The sequence below is a fragment of the Electrona antarctica genome, assembly GCF_951216825.1.
Source record: "Electrona antarctica genome assembly, chromosome: 14".
In the NCBI taxonomy this organism is placed as follows: Eukaryota; Metazoa; Chordata; class Actinopteri; order Myctophiformes; family Myctophidae; genus Electrona; species Electrona antarctica.
Genome location: NC_136795.1, coordinates 5,830,046 through 5,842,495, shown reverse-complemented (window position 1 = coordinate 5,842,495; position 12,450 = coordinate 5,830,046). Strand labels below are relative to the sequence as shown.

At 45.0% G+C, this 12,450-nt stretch overlaps 1 protein-coding gene across 1 annotated transcript in view; it reads left to right on the top strand.

The window, feature by feature from the left end:
• The window catches only part of baiap2l2a (BAR/IMD domain containing adaptor protein 2 like 2a), a gene marked incomplete at its 5' end in the record, with an annotated part of 44,716 nt that overhangs the window by 26,713 nt on the left and 5,553 nt on the right, over positions 1-12,450 (top strand). The window contains 3 exons of the mRNA XM_079519850.1: positions 4,480-4,558; positions 5,376-5,604; positions 7,644-7,706. Coding sequence (XP_079375976.1) covers positions 4,480-4,558; positions 5,376-5,604; positions 7,644-7,706 — 371 coding nt within the window. The remainder of the gene's footprint in view (positions 1-4,479; positions 4,559-5,375; positions 5,605-7,643; positions 7,707-12,450) is intronic.

The window sequence follows — 12,450 nt, the reverse complement described above, 5'->3', positions numbered from 1 at the left end:
TTATACTCATACTCATGTTATACGCACGTAATTCCGACGGAGCATTAGTCCGACATGCGTCCTGCATGTCGGACTAATGCGCTGCTCCCGTGCTTGCAGTTATGGTTAAGTTAAGGCCTATTCATAGTCTGGATTTTTGGTGGTGAGCTGACCACCGGAGCTGAAATAACGTTGAGCGGTGGTGAGTAAAAACAGAGAGAAGGGCTGGAGCGGTGGCGGTGGTTTGCTCTTCACCGCGGCTCGTGACGTCATGTTGTAGTTCGGTGGTCACCTAACCACCGAAAATCCAGACTATGTATGAGCCTTTAGGGTTTGAGGTGGGTTGTCGTTTGTCGGAAACTAGGTCAAGCTCGAGCTTGTAGATCTGCTATTTTAGAAAAATCATGAAAATGTGCCTCAAATCTTTGAATATATACCGGTATTCTTTCAGAGTGAACGTTTTTAACTTGCTTCTGGGGGGTCCCACTGCCTGGAACAAAATATTTTCAGATGGATGTCGGCAGCCTATTACATATAATTTTTGGGGTCCTTGACATGAAATAGTTTGAGAATCACTGACATAGAAACATAGGTTTCTCAGAAAACTGTGGATTTAGAAGCCTTTATTTTTTCTTATTTTTTGGATAATCCTCCCTACTATAAAGTGTGCTGACCATATAAGGAGTTCCTACCTGTCCCCAGTGAGCCCCTGGGGTCAAAAAACCCTAGTTTCGGTTTGGGCTTTGGGTGGCAAAGCTTTCATCCAATCAGGATGAGAGGGGCCTTCCTCCAATCATGATCGAGTGGGGCGGGCATTGGTGCACGTGCTGTTGGTCTGTTGTACTTCCCCCACTGTAGAGCGTGTGCACATATTTTTCTCCAAATCACCCAAATCACTGAATGCTCCTTTAAGGGGGCAGTGCTACATTGCTACACATGCCTAGTGTCTTACTATTATCACACAGCACATTAAGATAGTGTGATGACTGAACTTTATCCATGTGACAATTCTCACAGTCACTGTAGGAATGACCGTGTTAGTGGCTGGAGAAACAATACAGAGGCATTGGTAAAGGTTAACCAAAGGTATGTTTATTCACCAAACGAGCACTACCAACTTAGCCTCGGTCCCAGGCTTACCTTTCTGCAAAAAGAAGAGCCTGCTCACAACGTAAGGCAAAGAAGCTATCGGCGGACGTATCCTCCGGAACATCCATCAGATGTATTTCCCCCGGATACAATATTTCCCCGACCAATCACAACACTTGTTTCATTCGCGGAGAATGTAAACTGATTTGTAAAGCATCAACGTAATTTCCTTGGGAGATACTTCCGCTAAAATCTCGCAACTTCCGATGATAGTCTTTTCAGCGTAGGTCTTGCCCAGGGTGCTACCAACTGGCATGAATACAGGAAGCTCTCTACTCCCAGCACAGACTTCAGTTCATTGGCAAAATGGCAGCCTTTTATACCCAGCTGGAGATAATGAGAATGGACTATACCATTTACACTTACAGGGGTGTCTTCAAATGAGAACATACCATAAATACATAAATACATATAAATAAATAACTTTAAACCATACAAATGTTACAAGTTTCTGTGAACTACATGAACTATACAAGTTATAAGTCTGTCACACTACAACATAAATACGCAATCACAACAGCACTGTGCAAAATAAGTAACAGAGGACCACTCTGTTACAGTCACAAAACACCAGTGGTTGTCACGGTGGGATCCAGGGGGGGGTCCCAAACAAAATGAATGAATATAGCATAACAATCTTTTTAACCATTTTAACCCCCATTTTATAATTTGGTTATCTGAAAACAGTGGCTACATAGAGTTGTACAATCATGCAACTCTTGCTGGAAAAAAAGTAAAATATTTGAAAACATTGGAAGCACAAATCTTGCCTGTCAACAAACATATTTTCAGATGGGGGTCTATCTGCAACCAACTGGGTTTCTTGACATGAACATGTTTGAGAAACCAGTGTCTGCAAATACATATAGTAACAAACAGTCTTTTACTTGCAGCCCTCAAAATGGTAAATGGTAAATGGTGCATTTATATAGTGCCTTTATCCAAGGCGCTTTACATAGATTGTGCATCAATTCACCCATTCACACACACATTCATACACCGATGGCGGGAGAAACCATGCAAGGCACTAGCCAGCACATCAGGAGCAATTAGGGGTTCAGTGTCTTGCTCAAGGACACTTCGACACCAACTCTGGGGGAGCCCGGGTTCGAACAGGCAACCTTACGGTTACCATCCAGCCACTCTAGCCCTGAGCCACCGCCTGTTCAAACAGGAACGAAGAAGTACTTTTCATTAACTGTCAAATCAAATCTATTGATTTCTTCCGTGATAGAGATGCGTCACAGCTGGATATTAGATCCCACTGTAATAACTATCAGGGGATTAATGGATTGTCTGTTTGCTTTGCTGGGTGTTTATGGGATTTATCTCCATCTCTAATTATGGATAGTAAATTCCCTGGGGGGGCAACCGCTATAGCATGGCTGCAGTGGCGTGCACAGATAGACACTAGGGGGTGCTAGAGCACCCCCTGCCCTTTTGGCAATGTGCCCTTTAAAAAAAACACTTTTTTTTCCTTTTCTTATTTTGTACAGTTACACTGTACAGTATGTGGACCATGGTAACATTGATCAATTCTTGATAAAAAGCTTCTAATATATTATTTAGGCCCCACAATCTATAAATCTCACACTATTAAGGCAACCGGCCGGTTCCACGCGCTGCACAAAGTGCCCTTTTTTTCCACTTGAGCACCTGACCCTCTAAATGTCTGTGCACGCCACTGCATGGCTGGTTGCCTGGCAAAATATAGATGAGCGACTGCAGAATAGATGAGTGACTGTTGTTGTGACGCGCCGTGAGTTCCTATCAGTTATTTTCGCTATATTTTTAAAGTATAAAATAGGCCTTAAGCATTCTTTTGAAAGCCATGTCAACCATGTCAGCCATATCCAACCTTATATTCCTATTCCTTAGGCCTTTAGGCGCTATATATTGGCAGGTTTCTCCACAGCCCACTTCTAAAAACTCTGACGCACGTCAGAGTTGGAGGAAACAGAACTTGCTCCTGCTTTGATTTGTTCGCATTTTGATTACCCGACAAAATCACACTTCTCAATTATTCGATGAATCAAAAGAAGCAAACGGTAAAATAATAGCTAAGATAGTTAGACAATTTACAATTTAGGCATTTAGCAGACGCTCTTAATCCAGAGCGACTTACATTAGGCAAGAACAAAAGTATATCACATATATAAAATGCATTATCAAGAAACATGCGTAAGCTAAGAACGTAACTAGAACATATCTATATAATGACACTATACATATTAACTATACATATATACTATACTATGCTATACATATATTCTATGATGTGCTATGACTACATACAATGCAATTATTGTGCTGTCTACATGACATGCTATAAGTCTGTTTCAAATGCTATCTAAGTCTAAAAAGTGCTATCTAAGGGGGTAGGATAAGTGCTATGGGCCATGATGGAGTCTGAAAAGGTGGGTCTTCAGACTACGGCGGAAGATTGGGAGTGATGCTGCAGTTCTGATTGCAACGGGGAGTGCATTCCACAGTTTTGGGGCCAGAAGGGAGAAGAGTTTGGGACGTGTGGAGCGTTGTCCCGGCGTTTTTAGTGAGGGTACTTCCTCTGAATGGTGAATATAGTAGAGGCAACTGTTATGAATGGTTTCCTGGCTGAATTATGCATGGCTTACTGTAGCCTACGGCAGGGATGGGCATCATGGGCAACTTTGACGATGGAGAGGGCCACGATGTTTCCACACTCACTCCAGAGGGCCACATATTAGCATATTAGCCTAATGTCGTAGCGAAAATAGCTGATCTCCAAGCTCAAAACAGGTCGCAGTGTGACTCGTTTTGAGCTTGTAGATCAGCTTTTTTTTGCTATTGATCAGCTATTGATTTGATTTGATCCAGCTATTGATATTGATCAGCAATCTTTGCTATTGAATTGAAATCCTGAATTATTATTTTTTGCCATTTTTGAATTGGAATCCTGAAAAGTAACATTTTTATTTCATTTCAAATGCATTTAATACGGTTATAGTTACTATGTTAACTTTAGGAACTAAATACCGAATACATAAAAACTAGACTAAGATGTTAGGAAGGGACTATAGTGGACAAGAGATCCAGTCATCAAGGCCCATTATGACATTCAGTCGACTAAAACTACTAAACTAGACTAACACTAAAACATTCCAGGTGACTAAAATATGACTGAAACTAAATTAAAAGTATTCAAGAGACTATGACTAAAATAGAAATTTGCTGCCATAAACAACACTATATTGTGAATGGGTGAATGGAGTGAATGGATGACATGGTTGGTTGGTTGGTTGGTTGGTTGGTTGGTTGACTGTTTTATTTTGGCCGCTTGAATCAATGAGTGAACTGTGCTCTGTTTCACAGATGGGGATGGCGGGGGAGGAAGAGAGAGGAAGAGGAAGAGAGAGAGAGGAGCAGCCTCTTGGAAGAGCGCCGTCTAGAGGTAGGCAGTACCAAATTCTGGGCCCTCGGAAAAGCAATCACCGTGGGCCCCTCACAAACACATTTGTTTTGTGGGTTTTTTTATGTGTAATCCAGGCTTTTGAGCCCCCCCACACCCTGGGGCACTAGTAAGTGTGTCCCACTTTACCCCCCAGTCCAACAGCCCTGGAGGTATATGTGTGTTGTTCATGCTCAGCGGTGTATAGACCTTTTCATGTGTGTGTGCGCGTGTGTGCCTGTGCGTGTGCGCGCATACATGTGCGTGTGTGCGTGCGCGCGCATGTGTAGACAATCTGTGTGTCGTAGCTTACTCTGAGATAGTTAATAACCTTCTGTATAGCATTTAATTTTGTTTTGTTGCTTTCGTGCCTTCTGAAAACTCTGGAATTAATGTCTCCATTCTACATGAACTCATCTGGAGGTGATAATGCGTTCCGTAATTACTGGTCCATTCCACCTTCCTCACACCCACCTTATCAGCCTTTAAAGCCTTTTATAGTCTCTCTCTCTCTCTCTCTCTCTCTCTCTCCACCCCCCCCCCCCCCTCTCCCCCCCCCCCTTCTTTGTGTGGAGCATTTCTAATTATTTGGCACTGCCAAATCCATTTACACCGATAGACAAAGTGCATAATTACCATGTGTTATGAAACATTAACGCGAGGCATTAAATACCTTTAATAACTACTTAAGTCTTGTTTTTGTTTTGTTTTTAAAGGGGGAAATAACAGATTTACAAGCATTTACAACATCAGCTATTTCCGCTATATTGTTGAAAATGAGTCAAAAGATTTGGAAATGTCCTTTTATCCCTGCATGCAGCCCCATCCCCTCAGGGAAGCTGGTCCACCACGGGCTCCGTGGCGGCGTCCCAGGGAGGTGGTGGTGGTGGAGGTGGTGGTGCAGGCAGGCCCATGAGGGCTCTGGTGGCCCACCAGCCTGGCAGTGACAGCCCCACACTGCTGCCCTTCTCCAGGGGAGAGGTGGTCAGCGTGCTGCTTCCCCAGGCCAGGAACGGATGGCTGTACGGACGCGCCGAGTCCAGCTCTCGGTGAGGAGAGGAAGGGGGGGGGGGGGGGGGTGGTCTGATAGGGGGGCTTCCCCAGGCCAGGAACGGATGGCTGTACGGACGTGCCGAGTCCAGCTCTCGGTGAGGAGAGGAAGGGGGGGGGGGGGGGGGGGGTAGGGGGGCTTCCCCAGGCCAGGAACGGATGGCTGTACGGACGCGCCGAGTCCAGCTCTCGGTGAGGAGAGGAAGGGGGGGGGGGGGGGGTGGTCTGATAGGGGGGCTTCCCCAGGCCAGGAACGGATGGCTGTACGGACGTGCCGAGTCCAGCTCTCGGTGAGGAGAGGAAGGGGGGGGGGGGGGGGGGGAGGGGGTGGTCTGATAGGGGGGCTTCCCCAGGCCAGGAACGGATGGCTGTACGGACGTGCCGAGTCCAGCTCTCGGTGAGGAGAGGAAGGGGGGGACGGAGGGGAGGGGGGGGGATGGCTGTACGGACGTGCCGAGTCCAGCTCTCGGTGAGGAGAGGAAGGGGGGGACGGAGGGGAGGGGGGGGGGGGGGGATGGCTGTACGGACGTGCCGAGTCCAGCTCTCGGTGAGGAGAGGAAGTTTGACGGAAGTTTGTATGAGCGAATTCATGGATGACTTTTTGATGCAGGGTTTGCTGGTTTGCTAAAAAAAACATACATTAACCACTTCAGCCCTATATGCATTTCGGCCATTTGAAAATAGCCGATCTACAAGCTCACAATGCGTCACGGTGTGACGCATTGTGAGCTTGTAGATCGTCTATTTTCAAAAGATTTGTATACATTGTCTTGAAATGGGACATTCTGAACTATTTTCATTTTGGGGACTTCAAGTAACATTTTTGATACCAATACTTTTGTACTTTTACTCAAGTCAGTTTTGAACTCTGGACTTCTAAGGGTGCACTCACACGGTTCATGCAATTCTCTGTGCTCGTTGGGTGTTGTGTCATGGCCGCCCAGCGGCCCAATGCATTTCCAATGGAGGTCACATGGTTTGACCCAACATTGTGTTGTGTGAGGGGGAGGGGCGCAGTCGTGCGCCCCTCCCCCTCACACAACACAATGTTGGGTCAAACCATGTGACCTCCATTGGAAATACATTGGGCGGCCATGACACAACACAACATGCATCCAACGAGCATCCAACGAGCACGAGAATTGCAAGAAAGGTGTGAGCTCAGCCTAAGGCCTCACTCACACGGTCGCAACAGATTGATGTATGCTTGTTGTATACAAAGGGTGTGACACAGCTTGAGCTCTCGGTGAGGAGAGGAAGTTTGACGGAAGTTTGTATGAGCGAATTCATGTATGACTTTTTGATGCAGGGTTTGCTGGTTTGCTAAGAAGGGGGAGATACAGTATAGGGGGGAATAATCCATGTCTCTGCTTTCATCCCAGCGTCTGCTCAGACTGAAGAAACGGAAGAAACTGTTTCCCCCTCGGTTTTTGAGGGGCGCTAGCCCCTCCTACAGCCTATTCAGCTATTAGTGTAGATTGTTTTCTTCCACAAACATTAAATTCCCTTTGACAATGAATGGAGAATTTACGTCATAAGTGGACGAACAAATGGACGCCTAATCAAAACAAAGAATTCCGCTGCTCTGTTCTCCCAGAGCACAGCAGACTCGGTGGCTATTCTAGCTAGTTTCTTAGGACATTTGTGGTCATAGTGGCTACATCTGTCATTAAACAATTAAGGTTTTTTTGCGATTAGTGCGTGCGTGCGTGCGTGCGTGCGTGCGTGCGCATTTTTGTGTGTGCGTATTCTGTGAATCTGTGTATCTGTGTCTGGATCTGTCTATAGCTGTATGTCTATAGCTGTATTTTTTACATAAATACTGTAAATACAAAATATACTCAGTGTTGGTTTCACTCTTGAAGGAACTCTCTATCTTGGCTTACTGTACGCAACGATATACAGACAGAGAATTATTAGAGTAAAAACCTGTTCCATTTTTACACTCTCAATTTTAAATTGACAGTCTGGATACTACTCTCTCTCTCTCTCTCTCTCTCTCTCTCTCTCTCTCTCTCTCTCTCTCTCTCTCTCTCAGTCAGGGCTGGTTCCCAGCTTCATACGTGGAGCCAGTGGAGGATGTTAAACCAGCCGGCTCCAGGTAAACATCATATTTAATTAATTCCAAAAGTCATACATAATTCAAATGCTCTGGGTTCAAATCCTGTTGGATCTGAGTCGCAGACCATCATATCTCTCTCTCTCTCTCTCTCTCTCTCTCTCTCTCTCTCTCTCTCTCTCTCTCTCTCTCTCTCTCTCTCTCTCTCTCTCTCTCTCTCTCTCTCTCTCTCTCTCTCTCTCCTATAGCTGTCTCTCTCCACTGCAACATCCACTGAAACACAATGAATACACAATGACGGCATTCAAAATGTTGTGTTATTTCTGGTTGCTTGCTCACAGAAAGAGAAAGAAAAACACAAGCGACTCAGGGGTGTATAATACTGTAATAATGTCGTAAGCAAAGAGTTACGAGGCCAAACACGAGGGAAAAACGAGGGGAATTTCAAAGACAGAAATGGCAGAATAGTGTAATATTCCAGTGCAGCTGCATTTAGTCTTCTGGAAGCAAGAGGGGAAGAACTGGGGTAGGTTCTGCTATCATAACATCAAAAGAAGAAACAATATGAATAAATAAATACTGCTCTCGTGATTCATGAACGATCGTGACTTCCATGCTGCAGCTCTCCAGTAAGGTTATCATGTTTAATACAACAACAGTGGTGTAAAGTTACTACTGTAAGTACATTTACTTAAGTACTGTATAGGCTACTTATAAGTATGAATTTGAGGTATTTGTACGTTACTTGAGTATTTCCAATACTTTTACTTCTACTCCACTGCATCTCGGATCCAAATATTGTACTTTTTCTCCACCTTTGAAAACTTTAGTTATATACTACAGTTACTTTGTAGATTTGGATTATTATTAAAAAAAACATACATTAACCACTTCAGCCCTATATGCATTTCGGCCATTTGAAAATAGCCGATCTACAGAGATCGTCAAAAGATTTGTATTCTTGAAATGGGACATTCTGAACTCTTTTCATTTTGGGGACTTCAAGTAACATTTTTGATACCAATACTTTTGTACTTTTACTCAAGTCAGTTTTGAACTCTGGACTTCTAAGGCCTCACTCACACGGTCGCAACAGATTGATGTATGCTTGTTGTATACAAAGGGTGTGACACAGCTTGCCCCAATGCATTTCCAATGGGAGTCACATGGTTTGACACAACATTTGTGTTGTATGAGGGGGAGGGGCGCAGTCGAAACACAGCCGAAAGCCATACAACAGCTTGTAGTCCAAAATGTAGTCCTCAAACCATGTGACTTCCATTGGAAATGCAGGTGTGAGTGAGGCCAAACAGAGTATTTCTATATTGCAGTCTTGATACCTTTACTTAAGTAAAACAAGTGTGATCTTTCCACCACGACAATGTACCAAGCAGGATGAATGGGAGGGGCAAACACACGACTCCAGATGTTCCTGACAAAAGATGATGTTCTGTGGAGTCCCCTCCGCCCCATCCCCGCTCTAAGTGATTATCACACTTAATTGTTTCATTTCAAGGACCCCCATAACTCTGAGAGTTACAGTATTTTATATTGGAACCCCCTCGAGGAACCACTTTGAGAACCACTTCTCTACTAGCCTGGAACTCACCTATGCTTTTTATGGCATAGGCAGCTTCCGGCAGGATCAGCCGGGAGAAACTATGCGCAGCTGCGCGACATGAGACTAATTACTTAGAGCGACAGAGAGAGAGAGGAGTGTGTGTGTGTGTGTGTACATGTGTGCGTGTGTGTCAATTTAACAAAGGTGCAGACGATCAGAAATCAGCAGAGAGTGAGAGATGTTTGCGCTACTCTATGCCGAATTGAAGTGGACTCGGACCCAGACTTTTTTTTTCTCCCTGAAAAAAAAACTTCTGGGTTTCCGAGGCTACTTCTCTACTGACTCTGAGAAAATGGGAAAATGGAACCATTAGGTATATGTCACAGTACGTTTTAACAGCGGGCGAATTTTCCGGAAGTGCATTATTTGTCAATGGGACCCGGCAACTACTGGCGATAGAGGCGATATTCAAGCGACGCTCGCCGTTGGTCTCCCGCTGTCAAAACGTACTGTTAGAGTTACGTCGCAGCAGAGCGTGGTCACTTTACGACATTCCCCCAATCTTTCTCTGAAAGAAAATCAAAACCAACATGGTACAAAAAAAACCAACATATGCGTGACTGAAACATTTCCGACACAAAATACTGTACACACAAAGACCATTGAGGTACTCTTCGCGTTTATTTGCAAGTATCAGTCCAATGTCTTTCTCTCTGCCTGGTATTAGCATGGTTTAATTCCTGTACCAATTGTTTGCGGTACCATGGGATCTGCAGTGTCTGGTTGCATATGTTTGCCCCACTTTACCGCGTGTATCTATTCTATAGCCTGCAGGGTTCCAGGTACACGCGGGCATGGTGTCAACATCTACCAGTGGACAAGATAAGCAGAAACCTCCGAGCTATATCCCCATTATGGGACAAAGTGTCTGTGAACAGGGTCAACCGTTAACCAGGTCTGAAAGAATAACTATGCGCTATTTAATTTATTTGGGTGACCCACTGCTGAGAGGAGTAGTAAATTGTCACGTACTGGTGTGGTGATCGAGAAGAAGCAGGACAGCCAGGCAGGTAGTGATCAAAACCCATGGTTTCAGAAATCATAAATAGGACCTATACATACATAATGCAGTGACACCAAACAATGAACCAACAAGGACTGACTAGGGAAGACATATATTCACAAGAGGACTGATGAGAAACACAAATGAGAAACACCTGGGGAAGACATCCTATTATAAATGTGCCACGTCTCTGTGTGTCTGCGTGCGTGTGTGTGTGTCTGCGTGTGTGTGTGTGTGTGTGCGTGCGTGCGTGTGTGTGTGTACGGTTGTAATGCACGTAACTCGAGAACCGTTTGCCCCACCGACTTCTAATTCGGCACACACGCTCCACACCCCCGCAGGAAGTGCAGTGCCCGGTATCGAGTCGGTAGGACCCACGGTTCTCCAGAGGCACCACAAAAGGCTTGATCTGCTCAGGCTCTGCCAGTGGGCCTAAATCCCCTCACCTGTGCAATTTCCAGCCTCTGCCTCAGCCAATTGATTGCCATGGCAACCACACACCTGACAATTGACTACTTAACCAGTCCATTTTTCTCAGTCAGTCAGTTTGCCCTCTTCAGACACAGGCAGACAGGCAGATACACAACAGAGATCTCCATCTCCATGTGGGACACAGACAGACAGGCAGATACACAACACAGATCTCCATCTCCATGTGGGACACAGACAGACAGTTAAAACGGGTGCTATTTCATTAGGTTCCAAAGTTGCATCGTTCTCAAGTAGGCCGGGGGCCGACGGGCACGTACAAGTCTAGTGAACCATAACAACTAGAACAAGAACATAACAAAAATACAACACCTATAGGGCCAGGCACAATAGTTTTAATAGGTTCATGTGATTATCATACTGTATATTGTTCTGTTCACATAATGCCACAGGGTTGTTGAATGATTCATGTTTTACTTTTACTATGTTATTTTGTTACTTACCGGTATTGTAATTAATTTAACAACGTCAAGTTTTGTTTGCGACTAAAATGAAAATGGTTTGCTTTCACTTGGGAGCGGTTTGTGATTCAACTAATTAAATCAACTGCCCATCTGGATTCTGGGAAAGAGTGGCTCTCAAAGTGCTGTCGGGGGACGGGGATAGCCTGGCTAATAAGCCAGACCGAATCAGCCGTTGGCAAAAAAAAAAAAAGCCTGCCGGCGGATTACGGTCTGGAGAGGCTCAATTGTACGCCCATTTCCTACACCAGAGAACTGGTGTGGCCAATCGGGACACGGTATGCAATATGGGCGGGCTTTGGTACAGTGACGTTCAATGCTTGAGACCTTTGACTGACAGTAGCTCTAACCAATTGCGTCAAAGAGAAAATGTTTGAACCCGCCCCCCGGGAAACAAGATCCATACACAGCATCTCCAGACTCAAATACCACACGACAGTGTGGTATTTGAGTCTGGCTTATTAGCCAGGCTAGGACGGGGACCTCCTTATATGCTTTGAGCGACGAGTGTCAGGGCCGGATCTACCATATGGGAACTTTGGGCACGTGCCCAGGGGCCCTTGGGCACCAGGGGCCCCTCAAAAAAAAAGAAGAAAAAAAGTTTTTTTTTCTTCTTTTTTTTTGCTCCACAGAAAATTTCCCTGCTAATCCGAATGAAATAAATGGTGTCTAAAAAGATTAGTGTTTTATGCATAAGGGCAGCTGAAAAGTGCAATTGTGTGTAAAGCAGCAACAATGCGCTAGATTGGCTGTCACTCTGGGGGGGGTAGGCGACCGGAAATCGGCCAATATAACAGCATAAAACTGCCCCAAAACGGCTCCAAAACAGCAAAAATGTTGCGCGCGCGTGAAGGGGGGCCCTTCGAGCTTCAGTGCCCAGGGGCCCTCAGAGGTGTTAATCCGGCCCTGACGAGTGTCGACCAATACATCGCACAACGTGTCTCACTACTATCTTCTGAGCCTTGAGCATTCATACTGACTTGTCGACAGCCAGACAATGTTAACAAGGAAGTGAATGTGTCTTGCATCTCTGTGGCAGCAGAGCTTACCTTGTGTTCCCAACCAATGCAACATGGAGAGTCTGCAGCCTTTCATTTTTCCAAAAGTTTTGCTCCACTACAATTATTTGAAAACGTTACTAGTTACTTTGTAGATTTTGATCATTATTACAAAACATACATTAACCACATCAGCCTTACTTTATTATTACTA